Below are 24,460 nucleotides of genomic sequence, written 5' to 3'. Positions count from 1 at the left end.
GTTCTCAGGCATCACCCTGGCCACATAGGCAATAAAAGTCAGGAAGTAGCAATATATACAAAATGTAAATTTTGCACTAAATACATGCTGCTGTGTACAGCTGTTATGGCCAAAGCAGAAGGTAGAGCACAATGGAGTTGCCCTGCTCTGTTGTAATGGCAGAGGGTGATTCATTAATGTTTATGTTCTTTTGCTGTGACAGTGAACATGGTGCTTATCTCATTGTATATAACTTAGGACTGTTGCGCTTTTTGCAGGAATTGTGTGTGTCACTGTGTTAGAGAGTCAGTGGCTTTGGTTGTCTTGCTGTGACTGGAATGATACTGGCTTATGCTCTGATACATATATCTATATCTATACAGCAACATGTGCAATTAGCATAGATTGGATGCTACTGGTTTTGCTCAGCAATGTTCTGCTGAGCAACAACAGCAGAGTTCATGTAAAATGCTGGATAGCATTTGTTTTTCTCTGCTGTCAGCTTGCAGTAGTATTACCCTAAGTATTTTTGTTTTATACAGTATGTGCCATGATGCACTTGTTTACGAGTCATGAATTTTGCTGACAACTGTCATGTGCCTACCTCCTCTGTAACTATACACAATTAAAGTTACTCTTGCCAGTAGATAGTAAAGTATGCATATATTCCAAAGGTTGTATAGGGAGTTTTGTGAATTGCTTAGGGCTCCTTTATGTTTTTATTATGTACCAGTCTTCTGCAACTGTGCACCCTATTTGTGAATACTGGTTCCAGCCTTTAATGATGTATAGCCTCACAGTTATCTAAAAGGTTCACATTTTACCCTGTGATTCCAAGAGTCACTTAATGCATAACAGTACAACCATTTCCTTAGGCCTGTAGTTAAACTGCAGTATTTTTTTGCAAATAAATTCTGCACATTTAAAGTGCTAGGGTAAAAAAAAAAAAACTTGATAATAAAACTCAAATTAAGCTACATAGCTGTTAACAGGCAGGCTGCTTGCTATGCCCTAGACTTTAATACTTTCAGCTTGCATTTGCATGACTGTACAACTCTGAACAAGTCATCTAACCAAATAGTACTCCTGGGCTGAGTTGTAAAAAGGTCCCTGTGGATCAGTGGTATACCCCAGTTAACAAATGCAAGTAAATAAATTGTCTTGTTTAAACTGTTATATTTTCCTCCTGACATGCATGCTTCTTATTTAGGCGAACAGAAAAGGACCAATCAGCACGTGGCTTCAGGCATTCTTTGGAAAGACTTGAATCCCCTTAGATTGTATTGAGCAGAACTTTTGTTAAAATAGCAGAACTAAAAGACTTTTCATCCTTTTTCTACTGCATGCAGTTTTGTTCCATTAGGTCATGTAGTTGTTACAAGAATTCAGTTCCTCATATAGGTTTCAGTATGGCATGCATACTAGTTGCAGGAACAAGGGACAAGTCAGAATATGGCTGCAGATATGTCTGGTAACTGTAAGTCTTTGCAGGTTTAATTGAACAGAATTTTAGTTAAGGCAGCAGAAATAATGAACACATTTCACTCCAACTACATGTGGTCCATTCTTTACGACAAGAGCTGCTGTTAATGTTAAGTACCATGCACTTCCTGTTTTGATTAGAGCTTATTGCTAAAAATTTCTTGATTTTTTTTTTCTAAGGTGGTGTTGTAATTATGGATTTGAGATATAGTGCCATTGTTGGAAAAATAACTGCGTTAGATTATACTACAATTTAGCAGTTTGAATGCAAACATTTGGAGGTGTAGCATGTTTGGTGTATTGCACATCTAAGAAGATTGTGAATGCTTGTTTCTGGCTGTTGGGGCTGTGTGTTTGTTGACCATTGTCTTGTTGTAACATACACAGTGGCAGGGTTATTTATAATCTTTACTATTATTAGTGTCACCCTAGCACAAATGTAGGTTTGTCATCTTTTTTTTAATAACTTGTCGGTCTTCTTTGGGAGGGTTACTGTAACAGTACACCATAATGTTTACAGCACGTTATAGATGATTACGATCAGGTCATCCATCATAACCAGTTTGTGTGTTTGTGAAATAGATTCCAAGAAATTCACTTTGAAAGTTTAGGATGAGAGGTGAATTTCCTGTAATTGATTTCTAGAACTCCAACTGAAGATATGGTTAGATGTCGCATTTATTACCAGTTTGCAAAAAGAAAAACTATGGGAATGCAAAATATCAAACCTATTTCATAGGTTGATACTAGGCTATCAGCCCTAGGGCCTATACAAGCCTAGCCATAACAATTCCCTGGATATTTCTTCCCACAATATTTACTTCCCTGGACCCCTGTCTAGCAGGGCGACTAACATGATCCCCAGGGTGAATTTCCTATCTCCCATCCAATCATTAAGTTTCCTTTTGAAGAGGACCATGGAGGCGCTCTGCTTGACATGTATGGGCAGTCCATTCCAGAGTATGGGGAGTCTCTGGGTCAGGAACCTATCCCTCCAGCATGTTTTGTTCATTGTGATGCCAAGGTTTAGATCCCTGGAGCGTGTAGCTCTGAGGTATTAGGATTTCTTTAAGTATTGCATGTCCAACAGATCAGGGTTTGACATGGCCTTGTATGTTAAGCAGATATCGCCTCTGAGTAGACTGTATGCCACAGAGTGTAGCTGGAGTTTTTTTTAGAAGGTCAGCATATGGCATCTGCTTTAGGCCTGTGATTCTTTTAGTGAGGTATTTCTGTGGCCTTTCCAGCTGTTGCAGATGTCTTGTGAGGTACATACCAAGCGGGGTGTTATACTCTATAATGGGTCTAATGAGGGATGAGTACAGTGGGACAAGGATTGCCTTTTTTCTGGATGAAAAGCCCTTAGTGATGAGGTGTGCCACATAGAAGGATTTCCTGACTGTTGTGGCGATATCGTTATTGAAGGTGAGACCACTGTCCACCTGTGTCCCTAAGTCTCTCATCACACTTTCAATGTTTAGTGTACTGCCACCTATGTGGTAATTGATGGGTACATGTTTTTTTCCAAAGGGGATAACTATACATTTCTTGGCATTGAGCCCATGGATCTGGCACCAGGCATCTGTTTTTGTAAGGCCCTTTTGTAGAATATCCACATCATTTGGGGATTCAGTAATGGCCCCCAGTTTGCAGTCATCTTCAAATTTTGTTAGTCCCTCAATATTGACCTGTACTTCAGAGAAGTAGATGCTAAACAAGAGTGGTCCCAGGACTGAACCCTGAGGTACTCCACTTGTCTGGAGCTGGATTTGGAGTCTGCTACTTTTACAGACTGGGTTCTGTCAGTAAGCCAGTTGGCAACCCATTGAGTGACATAGGGATTTATGCCCAGCTTAGTAAGTTTATCTATGATTCCAGAGTGGGAGATGGTGTTGAGGGCCTTGGCAGGGTCCAGATAGGCTGTGTGGACCGCCTTACCCTCGTTCACAGCTCTGGAGACTGATTCGAAGAAGTCAGTCAGTCAGGTTCAGGAGACAAGATCTGCCCTTCGCGAACCCAAACTGGGTGGGGTCCAGTGTTTGAAGGTTGCCAATGTCTTTGTTTATAAGTTCCATGATAATGCGTTTTCCATGCCCTTGCAGATCAGGCTCGTCAGACTGATGGGACAGTAGTTCCCAAGATCCAAGGTGGATCCCCCCTTGTGGAGTGGGATAACTGTAGCTATGTGCCACTCAGTGGGCACGAAGCCTGAGGTAAGGCTGTGATTAAACATGACACTTAGGTGAGGTGCCAGTTCATTTTGTAGTTTTGTAGTTCATGTAAAACTGTAATAAACCTTGCACTGCCACACAGATGGCTATATGAAGCAAAGCCATCTTGTTATCAACCAATATATGTTTATCTTCTTAGGGGCATGACCTTAATGCAGATGAGTGTGAACATTGTGCTAAATGTAAACGTGTTATGAAGTGAAAAAGGCTTTTAAGATATAAACGTCTGACCTGACAGAGATCGTCTTTGAGTTAAGACATGGAAAAGCCAGATGTTTTTTTATTAAGAGGTCTGCTGATAAAGACTCAAGTTTTATTCACAAAAATGGAGAGCTATTTTGTCTGTGTACCATCTGTTATAGATTGTGAAGTTTTATCAAAAGGAAATCCATAAATACCAAACAGCAAAAAGAGCCAGCTGTGGCCTGTCTTGATACCCAACATATGTTTCAGTTTAGAAGTTGTCATAATGCTTATGATCTTCGACTCCCATGCAAAAGGTATAAGGTTTGATTCTGACATCAAGCCAATGCCTACATGGAGTGCAAGTTCTCCCTAGGTCTCTCTGGAGTTCCTCTCACCTCCCAAAAATGTGCTGAATGTTTCCACCTCAAAATGTTCCAATAATGGAGCTGTGGGCAGCAACTAGACTCTAGATGGTGCCCTGTAGGGGAGCATTTGTATAGACCAACAGCTTTGGGCATTAACTGTGGTGCACAGTATTCAAAAGTTAGGAGAACAAAGACCACAGACTGAGAGCCATGTCAAGGCTAGTCACTCAACTGTGTAGAAATTAGCTCTATGTGATTTGGCCTTGTTGACGATAGTGGGCATGGATATTTGTTGGTGATAAGTGGGTTAAGGACCCAACCTACTCCAACCTATGCCAGGGATAAGTGCTAACAGTGGGAAGGGGGTGTATGTTCTCCTGTTGGACAGCATCTTCCTAGGTCAGTAAGCTGTTAGCTGGATGGTGCCTAGTTTGAGTTACCTAGAATAACTATGTTAACTGGTTGTAAGTCCAGGTTTTGCTGAACTTGTCAAACATGAACTAAGAATTGCTACACTGTATGTAGGTTCACTGATAGGATGCAGTTTAAAAGTGTATGACATAAGGAGGATGTCGGATTTCTTATGTATCCAGGAGACAAGATGGAAGAGCAGTGCAGCAAAGCCACTTGGCTTGGGGCCCAGAACCTACTACATAGGACAAGGACAAACTAGAAATGGTGTGTGAATTGTGGCAAGGGAGTGGCTTTAGAAGACCGTGAGGGATGTCATCAGGATTTATGATAGATTAGTGTCAATTAGGCTTCATTGTAAGGATTGGGCACTACTCATAATCTCAGCTTATGCCACACAACTGGGTTGTGATAGTGAGGAAAAAAGTGAATTCGGACAGCATTTGCAGGACCTTCTAGATCAGGCTGGACAAAATGAATTGGTGTTGATGGCTGGTGACCTGATTGCACATATCAGGAGAGACCTAACATGATATGAGCACTGCCTTGGTCCACATGGGTGGGGCAAAAGGAAAAAAGGATTTGCTATTCCAGATTTTTGTCTAGCAAATGGCTTGATAGTGGTCAACACATGGTTCAGTAAGAGAGTCACAAGTTTACATACAAGAGTGGCCAACACATAACTCGAGTAGACTTCCCCCTAATAAGGAAAGGGCTATTCTAGATTTTTGTCTGACAAAGTGCTTGATAGTGGCCAACACATAGTTCACTAAGAGTGAGAGAGTCACAAGTTCGCATACAAGAGTGGCCAGCACACAACTCATGTAGAGTTTCTCCTAGTAAGGATAGGGCACTTGGGGTAGAATCTGCAATTGCAAAGTCATCCTCCAGTGAAACATTCAGTCTGCAGTATAAATAACTGATTGCCACAATCAGCTGCATGCAGTGGTCAGAGAAGGCTCTAAGACCAAAAGAGGCTAGTCTGAAGACCTGGAAGTTGACTGAAGTGGAAGCATAATTACTCAGGGCTGTAGCACCTTAGGATGGAGAGGAAATAGATATTGTTGAAGAATGGCACCTCTTTGAAACAGCATGTGTGAGGACTGCAGAACATGCATCCAGTGGCCAAGCCAGGTATGGTAATAAACTACATAGGGAAAGTTGGTGGTGGAATGCAGAAGTCCAGGAAGTCATCAAAAGAAAGGAGTGCAGGAAAAAGTAGGAGATAGAAAAGGTGGATCAAGGTAGGAAGGAATACTGATTGGCTAACAGAGGCTATGAAAGGAGTTACAATAGCAATGAACAATGCATCAGAGGTACTCTACCAGCTTCTGGAAAGTGACCCAGCAGATGGCACAAAGAAACTCTATCAGGTTTCAAGGCAAAGGCATAAAGATAATTAAGATAAGACACCTTTCATAAGGGATGCCAGTAACTATCTGCTCACCAGCCCACAGGAAATCAAAGGCAGATGGAAGGAGTACTTTCAGCGGTTTCTGAATAGAGAAAACCCCACAGAAACTGTAATTCCTGAGATGCATCCTATGACGAAAGAAGAAGAGAATCCCAACTTTGAAGAAGTAAGAATAGCACCAAGGAAAATGAGGTCAGGGAAATCAACAGGCTCAGATGAGTTCACAGCAGATATGATGAAGATGTTGAGTGAGATAGGGGAGAAATGGCTCCTGAGGGTACTCTTAGCAGTATGGAGAGAAAGGTGTATCTCAGATTACTGGAGAGTAGCATACTAATGGCGGTGTACCTAAACAAAAGGAACATCCAAAACTGTGGGCAGTTCAGAGGTATCGGAACCCCTGTCACGTTGCATGAAAGTTCTGAAGAGAGTAATTGAAAGGCAAATACATAGAGTAATAGAAAGTAAGATGGGAGATGAGCAATTTGGTTTCAGATCAGGATGCAGTACAACCAACCCAATGTTTGCAGTGAGACAGATAGTTGAGAAGAAGCTAGAGATGAGGAAAGAGTCAAACTTGGGAATTCTTAGACTTGGAGAAAGCTTATGACAAGGTCCCAAGAAAGCTTATTTGGGCTGTCCTGCAATTGTTCAAAGTCCCAGAAATGGCAGAATTATTACAGACTATGTACAAGGACCCGATGACATAAGTTCCAACAGTGTTCGGTCTCACAGAGGTGTTCCCAGTGGGACTGAGTGTGCATCAAGGTTCATCACTGATCCCACTGCTGTTCATACTGGGGTGGGCTAGGTCAAAGGGCACAGATCAACAAAGTTGCTTTTTGCAGACGACGTGGTATTACAGGCAGAGTCTAAGGAAGAACGTAAGTATAGAATAAGGAATGGAATGCAGAACTGAAGGCACATGGCATGAAACTGAGTACAGATGAGACAGTTGCAATGGCAACAAATGAGGGATATCGGAAAAAACTGAAAATTGAGGTAGACAAGAAAATAGTGAAACAGGATAACAGCTTCAAGTATCTGTGCAGGGTAAAGTCTGAATGAGGAGGTCAAAGCTAGAATCAGAGGGGCTACAACCAAGAGTCAGGGGTAGTATATGATAGAAGAATGCCAAAGAAGCTGAAAAGTAAGGTGTACAAGATGGAGCAACCAGTACATCTGTATGATACAGACACCTGGGCAATAAAGGCAGAGCAGTTGAGAGTTAGGGTTAGCACACATTACAATAGACAGCAGCGGGGCTCTGCCCTCCTGTACCACCTCAGTAATGGGGGCTAACCCTAATGCTGCCCCTTCCCAGGACCCTAACCCTACACCTTATCTTTATAAAAAAACTTCCTATAACAATGCCAGTATACAAGGCACAAACTAACACAGAAGCATTCACAAACACACAAGCAACACTGTATCTGTTCCTTAACTTAACCCTGACACTAACCCTAAAATACACAAACATATACCTATCTTTCACTCATCCCTGATTCTAACCCTAATGCACATATACACGTGCGTGCGCACACACACACACACACACACACACACACACACACACACACACACACACACACACACACACACACACACACACACACACACACACACACTCTAACCTCTCCAACCCCACTTTGCTGTCTCAATATTACACATCATTGATATTTCCACTGCTGGGCTATACATAGATTCGACATTAAACCACACCCCTTGCATTTGTTGAAGAAACTGCATTTGACAAAACACAAGACACATACATAGATTCGACATTAAATCACACCCGTTGCATTTGTTGAAGAAACTGCATTTGACAAAACACAAGACACATACATAGATTCCACATTAAATCACACCCCTTGCATTTGTTGAAGAAACTGCATTTGACAAAACACAAGACACATGCATAGATTCCACATTAAATCACACCCCTTGCATTTGTTGAAGAAACTGCATTTGACAAAACACAAGACACATACATAGATTCCACATTAAATCACACCCCTTGCATTTGTTGAAGAAACTGCATTTGACAAAACACAAGACACATGCATAGATTCGACATTAAATCACACCCCTTGCATTTGTTGAAGAAACTGCATTTGACAAAACACAAGACACATACATAGATTCGACATTAAATCACACCCCTTGCATTTGTTGAAGAAACTGCATTTGACAAAACACATGCACACAAATATGTAAATATTGAGTCTTTTACCATCAACAGTGATATATTAACAGGAATTAGACCCCGTTGGTTCCTCACAAGTAAACCACTGATTAGAGAAATATTGGGAGGGAAATTAGACAAACAGGTGTGTAAACCAAAATGTTACAGTATGCTGTCACAGTGGCCTGTCCTTTGTCAAAGTAAACTTTACTGTCAATCAGATATACACAGCAGTGCAAGCTGAATGAAATTACGTTGCTATGGTCCCTGTGCCAGACATCATAATGAAACACACAGTTTGACAGTAAGACTAGTGCACATAGAGTAATTAAAATATTAACACAATAAATCACCACAATTGGTCAGGAAGAAATTAGACAGTAATATACTAGTGGGTATTGCAAAGACTATGATTTCACATTGTGATTGCTTAGAATATTGCACTTCATCATTTGTAGTATGATGTATTGTGATGTTCATATTGCACATGTATGAAGTGGCGACTTGAGTCCTGATTACTGCACATTCAGGAAGTAATAGCATAAGAAATCAGGCTAACTGTACCAGTTATTGAAGCAATTTGCCAGAATGATTACTATAGACAATATTTCACAGCAAGTGGCATATTGATCTGATTATTCGCTGTCATGCCTGGCATTCGAGTTCAGCAGCCTTATGGATAGAGGGAAGAAGCTCCTGTTCAATCTAGATGTTTTGCAGTGTAAACTGCAATACCACCTGCCTGAGGAAGGGCAGAAGTAAATGCCATGGGCAGGGTGAGTGGGATAGTTTATGATCTTCCTAGCCCTTCCCACACACCAAGTCTCATACAGATCATCCATGGATGGGAGAGAGAAACCAATGACTTTTTCTGCTGTCCTCACTACTCTCAGGAGAGTCTTGCGTTCAGGTGCTTTGCATTTACCATACCAAATTATGATGGTTTTTGAGAGGTTGCTCTCAATGGTCCCACTGTAGAAGGTTTTGAGGATGGATTGAGACAGGTTTGCCTTCCTCAGTTTCTGTAGGAAGTACAGACATTGTGTCTTCTTCACTTTGTGGCTAATATGAGTCGACCAGGATATGTCATCTGAGATGTGCACCCCCCAGAAACTTGATGATGTTCTTCGTATTTCACTGTTGCAGTCATCACACTTGGGTTATCTGCCTGCAGGTAGCCCTCAGTCAGCCCGAATACCACAGACTTAGTATTTCTATGTCGGATGCTGTCACTTCTTCCTTGACGTCAGGTCATCAGAGGTATAAAAGCAGGAAGCCAATGCCATTACATCAGTCTTCCTTGCCGAGGAGGAGCCCGAAGCAGAAGCAGTTCGCAAGTGCCAGTCGGCCGCTACCTGAATTTTTCATTTTCGAGGGGAATAATCCTGAGTCTTCTAAAGCTAAGTAGCCCATTGGGGACCCTTTTTTCTTGCTCTAACCCATATCAGAAAAAGTTAACAATTGTCTTGCCTGTGGAAAGCAAATACCTCACAGAGATTTTCATTCTTACTGCGTCACCTGTTTAGGCGCAGACCACGACGTCCCTCGTTGTTGGTTTTGTGCCTTGTTTAACACCCGAACCATTCATTGTCGGGCTCTCTTGGTCGCTAAATTTCTTTCGCTCTCGATGTCCATATTCTGAAATGGCTTCAGTAAGCCATCCGACTACTGATCTTCCGAAAAAATGTAACTATAAAGACAGAGACAGACTGCATAGGTCCAAAACTGCCGATGACTCTTCCATTAAGCTAGTCGCCAGTCTGCCGGTACTCAGTGAGGGGCCATTGCATTCCCTGATGCCCACTTCAGTGGATTTGCAGGCATCTGCTGAGACCCATTCGGAGACCAGTATGCCGCGAGATGCTTCTTCAACTGTGGAACCAGCGGATGTGTCTGCCTTGGATGGGTCCGGAGCCACTGGGCAGGCACCAGCTTCTGAGGCAGATGTTCTTCATGTTTCACTGTTGCAGTCATTACATTTGGGTAATCTGCTGGCAGGTTGCCCTCAGTTGGCCTGATTAACAAAGTCTTGGGTCGTGCGTCAGTTGCTGTCTTTTCTTCCATGACGCCAGGTCGTCAGGGGTATAAAACATGCAGCCGATGCCATTACATCAGTCTTTCTTGCCGTCCGGTGCCCGAAGCAGAAGCAGTTCGCAAGTGCCAGTCGGCCGACTCCTGAAATTTTTGTTTTCGAGTTTCAGAACCGAAGTCTTCAACTAAAAAGCTAAGTACCCCGTTGGGGAAACTTTTTCTTGCTCCTTACCGATGTCAGTAAAAGTAAATAATTGCATTACTTGTGGGAAGCAAATACCTCATAAGGATTTCCATTTGTACTGCATTCCTTGCCTAGGCCCTGACCACAACGTACCTTGTTGCCGGTTTTGTGCTTTATTTAATCAGCGCACTATCTGTCGTCGGTACATTTTTGCTTCTAAATATTTTGGTTCTCGGTTTAATTATCCAGAAATGACGTCTGTTAGCAATCTGACTACTGGAATACTGAAAAAACTCAAAGAAAAAGACAGAGACAGGCCGTTGAGGTCCAAAACTGCCGACAACGCTTCTCCTAAGCCAGTTGCCAGTTCGCCGGTACTCAGTAAGGCGCTTTCACAGCCCCTGACACCCGCTATTACTGATTCGCAGGCCTCTAATGAGACCCATTCGGAGTCCGGTATGCTGCAAGATGCTTCACCTATGGAATCCGTGGATGTCTCTACCTTGGATGGCAGGCACCGGCTTCTGAGGGTGCATTCAGGCCTACAGATTTGTATATTAAACTGACACCACCTTCAATATTAAGGTCAAATTCTCGCTCTATGTCTAAAAAAACGATGCCCAGGCCGCATGTTCAGGCCCCGATACCTAAAAATCAAATGATCAAAATGGCTGAAGATTTAATTACTTTAATCAGGGGTAGTCACCCCCCCCCCCCCCTCTAAGAGCCCTAGGGCTGAACTTGACTATGAATCTTCTGAACAGGACTCTGTTTCTTCTGACTCTTCTAATGAACAGGATTTGTCCATCCCTACTTATGAGGATTCTAATGCAGAGGATTCCATTCCTTCTGCTTCTCCCCCTGATGATTTTTCTTTTGGGGAAACTTTACATACCTTAAGGGAGCATTTCCACTGGGAAAGTGAGGATTTTTCTGAATCCAAAAAGAGGCTTAGGAATTTTCTTCTTCTTCCTCAGCATAGGCTTTTGGCAATACCTCCTGTACTAGACATTGTTGATGTGTTTTCAGAATCCAGTATGGCCCCTGATTCTCTGCCTCCAGCCCCTTGTAAGCCAGACAGATACTACAGGGTTCCTGATTCCCACAAATTCCTTTTCAAAAATCTTGTTGCGGACCCTTAAACCATTTCTCTGGGGCCCAAGGGCATTAAGACTTCTACTGCTAAAAATCCTACCCCTTCTGATAGAGACTCCAGAGCATTGGATAGATTGGGTAAAAATGTTTATATTTCTGCAGCCTTGGCAATCAGGGCCTTAAACTGTCAATTCCATATGCTAAAATATCAGCAGCATATCATGGGACTGCTTAAACAGAAAATGATGTTGATTTCTGACTCTGTGGAAAATAAAGATTTACAGGATTTATTGCATTCAGCCGAACAAGTTGGAAAACATACTTTGCAATGTGGTTTTGATTCTTTGGAGGCCTCTTGCAGGGCTGCTGTTACTGGGTCTGTGCTTAGAAGGCATGCTTGGCTTTAAGGAGCAATCTCTGCCTGATCATGTTTAAAGCAAAATTGTTGGATGCTCCATTGCAGCAGGACTGTCTGTTTGGCAATAAGGCTGAAGAAGTTCTAAAAAAGATGGAAGATAAAGCTAAATCTATGCAAACTGTGAAAGATTCTTTACAAGTACAACCTCCAAGATTTACTAGCCACTGGCCTACTAAGAACTGGTGCTTTCCAGTTCCTTCCAGAGCCACTCAAGCCAAACCCAGACATTCCAAAAGCACCAGGTTTCAGTCCCAAGGGACTTTCAGAACTAAGCAATGGGGTGCCTCCTCTTCCAAATCTAGAAACAACAAGACTCCTCCCTATGGTAAACAGACTCAATGATTTTTCTTTAGAATTACCAAGCACTTACCTTTTAGCCACGCCTTTGGGGGGAAAACTGGCACTTCATGCAAAAAACTGGCAACTTATAACCCAGGGCAAATGGGTTTTAAATATAGTGTCCCAGGGATACAGATTTCATTTCCACACATTGCCAACTCCAAGTGGATGGCCAGACCTGTCCCCAAATCAGTGGGCAGAGGCTCAGAAACACGTATTTTCCCTCCTAAACATGGGGGCTATTCAACTAGTACCAGAAGAGGAAAAGGGACAAGGTTTCTATTCCAGACTTATCCTGGTACCCAGAAAAGACAAATTATGGCGTCCAATTCTCAACCTGTCTACTCTGAACACCTTCCTGGACATTCCAAAATTCAAGATGTTGACTCTTCACCAGTTACTTCCTATACTAGGCGAAGATGCCTGGTTGACAACTCTCGATCTAAAAGAGGCTTACCTGCATATCCCAATCAGGGAATCTTGCAGAAGATACCTCCGCTTCAAAGCAGGCTTTTTGCATTATCAGTTCTCTGCACTGCCCTTTGGCTTATCTACTGCACCCAGGGTCTTTACAAAGTGCCTGGCTACAGTAATTGCATTTTGCAGGGAAAGAAATATTCAAATGTACCCATACCTAGACAATTGTCTAATTCAGGCAGAAAACAAGGCCATTCTTCTAAAACATCTGGCATTTGTAAAAAGGGTTCTAACTTGTCTTAGGATACAGCACAAATGAAAAGAAATCACAACTAGTACCCTCTCAAAAAATGACATTCCTGGGTGCAAGCTTGACTACAACTGCCCAGATGGCTTACCCTACACCAGAAAAGCAAATTCAGTTGGTGACTTACTTCAAACAGGTGGCCACAAAAACCCTGCTATCTGCAAGACAAATACTGCAAGCCTTCGGGTTCATGGCCTCCTGCATTCTTCTAATTCCATATGCAAGACTGTATATGAGGAAACTTCAGTGGTACTTAAAAACCTTATGGAGTCAATATTGTCACAGCCTGGAAACGATGATTCCTATCATACCTTGCCTGCAACTAGAGTTCCTATGGTGGGCAGAGGCCTGCCACCAAAACAAGGGACTGCCATTCACACCACCCCCTGCCACCCAAACCCTAACTACAGATGCATGAGGGGGCTCATCTGGCAGGGAAGTGCATTCAGGGCAAATGGAGCCTGAATCAAATGCACTTTCATATCAATCAAAAAAAAATGCTAGCTGTACAGAATGCACTGACAGCCTTCAAGGACTGCATTCATCCTGGGCAACTAATGGTAAAGACAGACAACACCACAGTTATGTGGTACATAAACAAGCAGGGGGGTACACATTCCTACCCCCTCTGCAGACAAGCCATGGTATTGTGGAACACGGCCTTGAGCTATCAAGTATACAACTACAAGCTCAATTCCTGCCAGGAAAGCTGAATATTTTGGCAGACGATCTAAGCAGAAATCTCATGGACCCAGATGAATGGAAACTGGAACCACGGATTTTCAACATGTTGACACGCAAATGGGGGAGCCCAGACATAGATCTCTTTGCCTTACCCCAGAACTACCAGTTGGACAAATTTTGCACAAGAACTCCTCACAAAAAAGCCTGGAAAGTGGATGCTCTGTCCTTCAGCTGGGAAAACCTATCGGTCTATGTTTTCCCCCCCTCTGCCTTTGCTCTCCAAAGTTCTACTAAACGTCAAACAGGACAAACCAAAAATGATTTTGCTTGCTCCAGACTGGCCTCGCCAACACTGGTACCCACTCCTACGCAGTCTGTCACAAATTTCTTCATGGCACCTGCCACTGACACCTTCCTTACTGTCTCAGCAGAACAACCAAATTCTGCACCCTCCGCTCCAAACATTGAATCTTGCAGCTTGGCTAATCACTTAAATTCCCCCTTAGCATCCCTCAGCAAACCTGTGATGGATGTCATTTTGGAGGCGAAGACCTAGTATTAGAAAATCTTATGCTGACAAATGGAAAAGATTCTGTGCCTGGAATCAATCTCCAGGGATGAGCACAGCAGTGCCCAATTTACCTCAGATTTTGCAATACTTAACTGAGATGCTTCACAAGGGTCTATCTTTTTCTTCCATAAAAATCCATGCCTCAGCCATTTCAGCTCATTACAACACAGAACCCCCTTTCTTCTCTCATCCTCTGTTAAAGCAGTATCTCAGAGGGGCCAAAAACTTAAGGCCACCCAGGAGAGCTCCAACCCCTGCCTGGGACCTTAACTTTGTATTGGAAAAACTCACTCTACCTCCTTTTGAGCCAGCTGCTACTGCAGACTTAAAATTCCTTTCCAGGAAAACAGCCTTCCTTTTAGCAATCACTTCAGCTAGAAGGATTTCTGAATTACAGGCCCCTATGGCAATGGAGCCTTTCATCATCTTTCATGCAGACAGGGTGTCACTCAGGACCAACCCATCCATCATGCCCAAGGTGGTATCCAGTGTGGCTCTTAATCAGTCCATTCATTTGCCAACTTTTTTTTCCCAATCCACAGAACAAAGGGAGTGGATTCTGCATTCATTGGATGTACACAGACAACTTAGATTTTACTTGGACAGGACTAAATCTCGAAGAAAATCTGAACTACTGGTAGCATTTGCTGCAGGGGCAGGGAGAAAGGCTATTTCAAAGCAATCCATTTCCAAATGGATAAGCCATTGTATTCATTTCTGCTATAAGCAAGAAAACCTATCCCCCAGGGGATCAGATCCCATTCCACCAGGGCTGCATCTACTTCTACAGCCTTTCTCAGAGGTGTTCCTACCAGGGATATTCTAGAAGCTGCTACCTAGAGTTCATTTCATTTCACCAAGCACTATCATTTACCAGTTTTCTCTAAATCCAGAGCTGGCTTTGCCATTGCTGTTTTGCAGGGCCTTATAGCTGGTCCTAATACTGTATAAATCCATCCTCCCAACCTTAGCTTTGGGAATCTACCCAAATGTAATGACTGCAACAGTGAAACATTAAGAACATAGTACAGTTGTGTACACTTACCCTAATGTAGATGTTCGAGTGTATTCACTGTTGCAGTCCTGGTTACCCTCCCTCCAGCCCTGATTTTTCTCTTACTATGCCTCTCCTTTATTTTTCTACACTTAAAAGCCTTTTTGGTTTATTTGCTTTTGTTTGGTGGTATATATTTTTGTGCTTAAAATTATTTATATATTTTGCTCCCCATTTGGGGGGCACCTGACATCTGGGGCAAGAAAAACTGATGTAATGGGCGTCGGACGCATGTTTTATACCCCTGACAACCTGACGTCATGGAAGAAGGGATAGCAACCAATGCAGGACCCAAGACTTTGTTAATCAGGCCGACTGAGGGCAACCTGCCAGCAGATTACCCAAATGTAATGACTGCAACAGTGAATACACTTGAACATCTACATTTATGGTAAGTGTACACAACTGTACTTTTTTCGCTCTACCGATGTTGGAAACAAACCAACTTCATTTTTAACCAAAAATACTGAGTTTCTTAGGCCCAGAGTACACACTACGCCTAGAAAACTGATGACCAAAACACATGCTCAGGCACCCATGCTCCAAAAACAAATGCTTAGAATGGCTGAAGACATTATTATGTTGATTAGGGGAAGTCAGCCTTCCCCTGCAAAGAGACAAAGAATCCAATCCCCTTCAGGTTCTACAGACCAGGAGTCCGATGACTCTGACCTTTCTGATTATGAAGATATGCTCTTATCTGCCTATGAGGATTCAGATGCAGAGGAATCCATTCCCTCTGCCTCCCCTCCAGAGGATTTTTCTTTTGGTGAAACCATGCATACTTTTGAGAGCATTTCCATTGGGAATGCCAGGACTATCCTCAGTCCAGAGAATTTTTAGAGTTGCCTCAGCACAGGCCTTTAGCTATACCCCCTGTCCTGGATGTTGTAGATGTTTTCATGGAGTCCAGTCTTACTCTAGACACTTTACCTCCTGCCCATAGGAAACCAGACAGGTACTACAGAGTACCTGATACTCACAAGTTTCTTTTCAAGAATCCTACTGCTGACTCAGAGATCATTTCCCAGGGGCCTAAAGGTATTAAGGCTACTACAGCCAAAAATCCCACCCCTTCGGACAGGGATTCCAGAGCTTTGGACAGTTGGGGTAAGAAGGTTTATACCTCTGCAACTCTTGCTATCAGGGCATTGAATTGCCAGTGTCACATGCTGAAATACCAGCAACATATTATGGAACTTAAACAAAAAGTGGTAACTTTTCCAGATTGTGCAGAAAATAGAGTTGCAGGAGCTTATGCACTCTGCAAACCAAGTTAGTAAGCATACTTTGCAGTGTGGCTTTGATGCCCTAGAAGCATCTTGCAGGGCAGTAGTCACTGGCTCTGTACTGAGAAGACAGGCTTGGCTGAAGGAGCAGACTTTGCCAGATCATGTCAAATCTAAATTACTAGACGCGCCTTTGAATGAGGACTGTTTGTTTGGCAACAAAGCAGAAGAAGTTCTTAAATGGAAGAAAAAGCTAAATCTATGCAGACTGTTAAAGAATTCTACAAGTGCAACCCTCTAGATTCAGTAGGCAATGCCCTTCAAAACACTGGTCCTTTCCAGCTCCCTCCAGGCCTTCCCAAACAAGACCCAGGGGAAACAGACCACCCAGACTACAGTCTCAGGGTGTGCAGAGATCTAAGCAATGGAGTGCTCCCACCCCTAAAGCAGGGAGTGATAAGCCACCTCCTTATGGAAAAAAAATCATAATGACGTCTTCACTCTATTTCCCAGCCCTGCCCAATTGCTTGTGCCCCTAGGAGGAAAACTTGCCCTTCATGCAAGAAACTCACTGGCAGACAACTTCAGCAGAAATCTCCTAGACCCACACAAGTGAAAATTGGAGCCCAGCACCTTCAACCTTCTGACTCAGAAATGGGGGACCCCAGAGGTGGATTTCTTTGCCTTCCCCTACAACCACCAGCTAAGCAAATTCTGCAGCAGGACCCTCACAGTATGGCCTGGAAAGTGGATGCCCTATCCTTTCAATGGGAAAACCTCTCAAGTTATGCCTTTCCCCCTCTGCCCCTTCTCTAAAGAGTATTACTCAAGATAAAACTATCATGTACATGATGTGGAGCTTTTCTCCCCAGGCATCCGCTGAAAAAGGACCTGCGTCCAGTTGGAATTTCCCAGTAAACAAATGTAAATAAATAAATAAGTAACATAAATAGAACAAGACAGACCAAGGACAATTCTGATTGCCCCGGACTGGCCACGCCAGCACTGGTACCCACTCCTGCGTGGCCTGACAGCGGTGCCACCCTGGCACCTACACCAGACCCCAACTCTGCTTTCTCAGCAGGAAGGACAGATTTTTCATCCACAATTGCAAACCCTAAATCTTGCAGCCTGGCTTATTCCTTAAATACTACACAACCCTAAACAAACTGGTGCTGGATGTTATCCTTGAAGCCAGAAGGCCCAGTAAAAGGAAATCCTATGCTGAGAAATGGAAAAGGTATTGTTCTTGGATTCGGTCTAAAGGAAAGGACACAGCACTGCCCTCCTTACCTCTAATCCTGGATTACCTAGCAGAACTACTCCACAAAGACCTATCCTTCTCCATTAAGATCCATGCCTCTGCCATATCGGCTCATTACAATACTGAGCCACCTCTATTCTCTCACGCTCTCATCAAACAGTTCCTGAGAGGGGCAGACAACTTAAGGCCACCAAGGAGAGCACCCACCCCTGCTTGGGACCTTAACTTTGTACTGGAAAAGCTCACGCTTCCCCCTTTTGAACCTGCTGCTTCAGCAGAGTTAAAATTCCTCTCTTGGAAAATAGCCTTGCTTCTAGCCATCACTTCATCTAGAAGAGTGTCTGCGTTACAAGCACTGATGGCTGTGGAACCCTTCATTATTTTCCATGCCAACAGGGTTTCCCTCAGGACTAACCCTTCCTTTATGCCTAAAGTGGTGTCCAGTGTGGCTGTCAAGCCAACCTTCTTCCCTAATCCTCAAAATAAAGGGGAAAGGATACTGCACTCTTTGGACATGCACAGACAGCTCAGATTCTACCTTGATAGGACTAAGCCTTTCTGAAAATGTGACCAGTTGCTATTCAGTTTTGCAACAGGGGCAGAGGGCAAAGCCATTTCAAGACAAACCATTTCCAAATGGATAGCACACTGCATCCATTTCTGCTACAAGCACCACGGAAAACCAACCCCTCCGGGGGTAAGAACACATTCCACTAGGGCTACATCTACCTCTACAGCATTTCTCAGGGGAGTCCCTACCAGGGACATCCTGGAAGCCGCTACCTGGAGTTCTATAAACACCTTCACCAAGCATTACCACCTTGCCTATCTTTTCCACATCCAGGGCAGGTTTTGCTGCAGCAGTCTTGCAAGGCCTACTAGCTAGCCAGCCCTAACTCTTTTTGATTGCCTCCACCGTTCCTCAGCTTTGGGAATCAACCCAAGTGTGATGACTGCAACAGTGAAACACAAAGAACATAGTACAGTTGTGTACACTTACCATAAATGCGGATGATCGAGTGTATTCATTGTTGAAGTCCTGGTTTCCCTCCCTCCAGCCTCTTGTTTTTTTCTCTGTCTCTCCTCTCTATGGCTATCCCTACTAGTATTGGTATTTACCTTTTACTGGTGGTGTTTTCCCCACCATATCCTAGCTCCTTATTTGGGGGCTTCTGACATTTGGGGCAAGAAAAACTGATGTAATGGTGTCGGCTGCCTGTTTTTATACCCCTGACGACGTGGCATCTAAGAAGAAGCAACAGCATCCGACACAGAAATATTAAGTCTCTGGTATTCGGGCTGACTGAGGGCTACCTGCAGGCAGATGACCAAAGTGTGATGACTGCAACAGTGAATACACTCGAACATCGACATTTATGGTAAGTGTACCCAACTGTACTTTCTGACTCTTTCCACTGCCACCCCCTTAATTTGCAGAGGGTGATGCATCTCCTGAGTCCTCCTGAAGTCCACTATTAATCATTTGGTCTTACTTACATTTAAGGCCAGATTGTTGCTGTTACACCAGCCTATCATATGCTCCACCTCATCCCTGTAGGCTGTTTCCTCACCATTTCTGACAAGACCTATGACAGTGGTATCATCTGCGAACTTGATGATTTTGTTGGATTCATGCGTGGCTATGCAGTCATGTGTCAACAAGGTGAACAGCAGAGGACTTGTGACACAGTCATGATGGACACCTGTGCTCAATGTAATACTGATTGAACTGTTATTTCCCACACATACATTTTGGGGTCTGTTGATGAGAAAGTTGAAGAAGAATGTTGAATATGTACAGTTATAGTGAGTACCTTACCCAGTGTTCTTTCATAGTCATAACTGAAACAGACTTGCCTTTTCGGACAGGCCTCTTCCTTATTAAAGGATTAATAAAAGGTATCCTGTTTCAGTGAGTAAACTAATTGCATCATTGATTCTAATATCTGTATTTCCTTGTTAGTGTAATGATGATTCAGTTTCCTTCTTTGAAACAATAAATTAAGCATCATGTTGTCAATGGATAAAATAACCTAATCAAATTGTCTGTCATATTTATGCAGTTTTTTGTTGTTGCCATGATTAATGTACTAACTGAAAGCATTTTTCGTGACGCACCAAATCATTTTAATAATGTTTCATGCATTTCAGGTACTAGAAGAATCCAAATGCTTAGTGAGAAGTTTTTTAAAATCTGTACTGGAAGATGTAAATGAAAAAGAGTGTCACATGATGAAGCAGCTGTGGAGCTCATCTAAAGGACTAGATTCATTGTTTAGCTACCTTCAAGATAAGATATATGAAGTCTGAAGTAGTCCTCTTCATGTCTTCCATGTTTGTTTTTCTCCAAAATCCTCAGCTTGGAGTTCCAGAGGGACTGTGATGCATTCTGATGTGGTTTAATGCATAATTAAACCTTCAACGTGTAGGACTAAGGTGTCGCACCTTGAGATATCTGCACAGTTCAAACCATTTTAACTGCATAATTCTGAACTGGTATATGGAGTGCAGCGTCTTACGGTACTAAAGTGGTGTCCACAGCAGAGAACAGTATAGGAAAAACCTTTGTGGGCTTTGTGGAATCCATAGCACTCAGTTATTTTCCTTTGTTTTGAATATGTAATTTAGTAGACCAACTTCTGTTCTACAAATTTAAAAAAAAGTGAGAATGAAAACATGCTCTTTTGAGTGCATCAGTTTGCTGTGTTGTAAAATATATATATTCCAAGCTACAAACATCCTATTTTGGCATTCGCCAAATATTTAAAAGCCATATTTCAGTTCAATGATTTCTATCTAATCCTCATTATTTTATGTATTTTGAAACTTACAAATCTTTATTTATGAATTACATTCAGTCTCTTCTATAACTTCATGTTGTATATGTTGTGTCTTTCTTGAAGCTTCCTTATATGCTTAGGTTTTACAATATTGTTATGTGAAACTACTGGAATTTTTATAAATTAATTTACATTGTCTGAATTATGGATTTCTAAAGAATCCCATACAAATATATTTTTTCACATTGGAAATAAGTAGTTCCAGTGCATTTTCTTGTCCCTTCCAATTGTCGCCAAGTGTTTACAGCCTAATTTGCAAAGTATAAAGCAACAATTTACAAGCACACAAATGATTATTTTTGCAGTTAGGCAACATTAAAATCTAATACATTATGTTACTTAAAATATGGAAGCAACTTGACGTTTCAAGTGAAATTGAAACATTTAATGTCAACTCCTGGAGTCTCATGTTTGTTTGTTTTTGTTACCTGCACCTTTTTATTGCACAAAATAGTGTAAAAGAGATACTTACAGGATGGCATTAACTTGAACTGAATTATTTTTGGAAACCTCTGTGACCCGAAATGAATAAAATATAGGTGCACTTAGTTTGAGGACATATTGGAAGAAACTTGAGTTTTGATCTATTTTGATATTTTTTTTACACTGAACAAGCATAGGCTAACCTTGCTTACACACTGCTATGTGTGATGCTCAGTACAGACACATATATAGAAATAAGCTAGTTCCTGTGAATTGAAAGATATTTTTGTAAGACGCTGTCTTGCAGAAACCAGTGGGATACATTTTCCAAGCAAACAGTTGTTTACCTTTATAGATAACAGCAACTATGGAATACCTGTATTCTAGATTCCGAGTGTCTTCTGGAGTATAACCTCATTATTTGCACTATGTTTCTGTCAGTTATTATGCACCAATAGTTTAATATAAACATGTTCAAGTTATGTATGTAGCAGTTCTCTTGCAGAATCATTTCTGAATCATCTGTAGGTTGTGTTTGTATTCATCTGTTTTCACTTGATGCATCTAAATGCAAAACCTCATTTTCTTAAACACAGGAAAATGTTAAAGGGAGTGTTACTCTATTTTTGTGTAATTTATCAACTGTGATTAAGAAACATTGCTAAGTTTAGCATTCATTTTGAGTTTATAGTGTTATAACATGTGGAAATGGTCCATTCAGCCATCTTATTGTTTGCTGTAGTTTGGTTTCATAAACTATAAAATGAAGGAAAATCTGTGTTTTTCTTTAATTTGTAATATGCATATTTTTTTTAAAGAAATTAAAGCGTTTCAGCAATATGCTTAGGAGATGTTCTTGTTAGAAAATGTATATTTTTGCTAGCTGGAAATATAAGCATAATTTATCATTTAAAATCATCTTTGTTTTTAGTTTTTTTCTGTATGTGTATTGTAGTGTTAATATTAGCTTGTATATAAGCTTTTGTCTAATTGTATGGTGTCAGGGTATACTTGGGAAAGTAAAATGCCATGTTAATTTATTGCATTTTCATTGCCTGTCAGCTGTTTTTCCTTGCATGGTGATGCTGTTCACATTCTGATGCTCACAAATAGGGTCTATTACGTGGGCTATTTTCTTTCTACACATTTCCTCGCTGTGACTTGCTTGAAAAGGCAAGTGCTCTGTGCCACTTAGATTTCCCATAACTACTTAGCCCTCCCAACACCCTATCATGTAAAATTATGTAGCTCTACCAGAACCCTAACTCTAGCCATAAAACACTCTTCTCACTCCCTAGCCCTAAGACCCTCTTTCATCTCAATAAACCTAAATTTCTCTTCTCACTGCATAACCCTACAATTAATTTTCCAACTCCCTAAACCTAAAATGTCTTTCATGACCATCACTTTAAGCTACAGTCCCACCCCATCCCAGTCTCACACCACGGCTACCTTGCTCAGACTCGAATGAGCTGTGGTAACTGCTTGCCTAAATTCTATTTTTGTTTGAACATGAGATGACCAGCAGTCTTCTTTAGCTACAAGATGCTCAAGTATCTGGCTTCAAGGAGTCTTTGAGCACTTGGGAACAGAGCTGTTGTAGAACACCCTCAAAAATATTAATATGACCAACTTTTTCAAATAATTCTATTTTGCATCTGTACATGAAAGCAGACTGTTTGCATTTGCACTTCTTGCATGTAAACTTTTTTTTTTTTTGTAGTTAGTGCAACTGCCATGATGTACTTCAGGGTGCCTCCTGCAGTGATTGGAACACTTGGCATACTGTACATCTTTCTTGCCTTGCCATGCATCTTTGTTTAACCACTTGAACTTCAACAGATTGTGTGCAGATGCAATCTTTAGCCCATGCATGGGTTTATCTGAGAGACTTTTATGATGCATGCCCCACTTTTGGATACCCACATCTTTCTGGTTGCTAATGCATTTTAGGCCTACATGTAAGATGCATCTTTAGAAAATTCCCACATTCAGTGCCCAAAACGGCATAAACCTTCAAAGTGGACCTGGAACTCATTGGATAAGACAGAGAAGTTGCTTGTTTTTGACTAGGGCACGAAAGCCATATTGGTGACAGTTAAGTATAATGACTTGTGGCATCTGAGCATTTAGCATCAAGAAAAGACTGGGAAGTTCATTTGAAAATCGCATGCAAGATTACAAAAGACAGAAAGCTAAGGATCTATAGTCCTACTGTGTAAGTTCTCATCTAGCTATGGCTCAGAGTCGTCTGTGCCTACTGTAGCCCCCAATTTGTCAACAATAGTGTCATTGTTATGTATCAGGCCACGGTGGTGCAGCAGTTAGCATTGTCGCCTCACAGCAAGAGGTTCTCCCGTTCAATTCTCGCTGGAGCTCCTTCTTTGTGGAGTCTGCATGTCCTCCCTACAGTTGGGTGACATTAAAGACTTGCATGTAGGTGCATGCGTGAATGGATGTGCCTTCTTTGAGGGTTGGGTGTCGGGCTGGCAACTCAGCACCGTAAAAAAATCCACTGCCAATCATTAGCAGACCGGAGTTCTGCTTTGCTGACCCCTAACCAGGAAAAGCTGAAAGACCAGAGAGTGTCATTGTTATGTATTACAGTTGTCTTGTATTGCTGTTCATTTGTGAATGGATATGACTTCAGTCACGTACCTCTGTAGCATCGGTTTCCCTGACCATAACATAAGGGCATTTTTCCTTAACACTTGCTGGACAGAACAAGGTAACAATTCTCAAGCAGTTGAGCAGTGTATCAAGTATTGGTAAGATATACTTTGGTCTGATTTCACAGGTCTTTTTGTATTCTGATGGAGGTATAACTCAAAATGACTCCACTACAGAGGAAAATGCAACCTTAAACAAAAAAGTAGGAAAGATTAGCATTATCATTTATAAGTACCTGTCCAGTACAGTGGAAATCAAGTGCTCAGATAATAACACTTCTTCAAAATGTGAATATTTTGAAGGAAGATACTGTAGCCAGTGTGTTCCTTTGCCCTGTACTTGTACATCAGCCTTGGATTTAATTATATATCTGACAGTTCAAGAGACAAAATAGGTGTCATTTTACTTGCAATCCACTGTTTATATTTTGTGTTTCATTTGTTAACTGAGCTAGGCTGACAGCTTAAAAGTAAACCCATTTTCATCTGTAACCTGAGAAGAAAAGCTCCAAGCAGTACAGTAAACATAGAAAGGCAATAACAGAGGTCAGTGTAACAATGGCGTGTATGTACAAATAAAGCCACTTGAGGCATAGCATGACAATGTTGCAAATAAAAATCTATTAATTACATAAAGTTTTCAATGTTTGCATATATAACAGAATAGTGTAGGTTGAAGTGA

General features: G+C 41.8%; 1 protein-coding gene across 1 annotated transcript in view; it reads left to right on the top strand.

The window, feature by feature from the left end:
* The window catches only part of CDYL2 (chromodomain Y like 2), a 477,019-nt gene extending 455,070 nt beyond the window's left edge, over positions 1-21,949 (top strand). The window contains exons 10-12 of the mRNA XM_044081802.1: positions 6,368-6,393; positions 16,669-16,688; positions 19,998-21,949. Of these exons, the coding sequence (XP_043937737.1) occupies positions 6,368-6,393; positions 16,669-16,688; positions 19,998-20,156 (205 nt within the window). The 3' untranslated portion in view covers positions 20,157-21,949. The remainder of the gene's footprint in view (positions 1-6,367; positions 6,394-16,668; positions 16,689-19,997) is intronic.
* Positions 21,950-24,460: the final 2,511 nt, after the last annotated feature.

Source organism: Protopterus annectens, chromosome 8.part1 (assembly GCF_019279795.1).
Source record: "Protopterus annectens isolate FY-2018-M chromosome 8.part1, PAN1.0, whole genome shotgun sequence".
Taxonomy (NCBI): domain Eukaryota; kingdom Metazoa; phylum Chordata; order Ceratodontiformes; family Protopteridae; genus Protopterus; species Protopterus annectens.
Note: the sequence above shows the minus strand (reverse complement) of the source record. Positions and strands in the feature narration are given on the sequence as shown.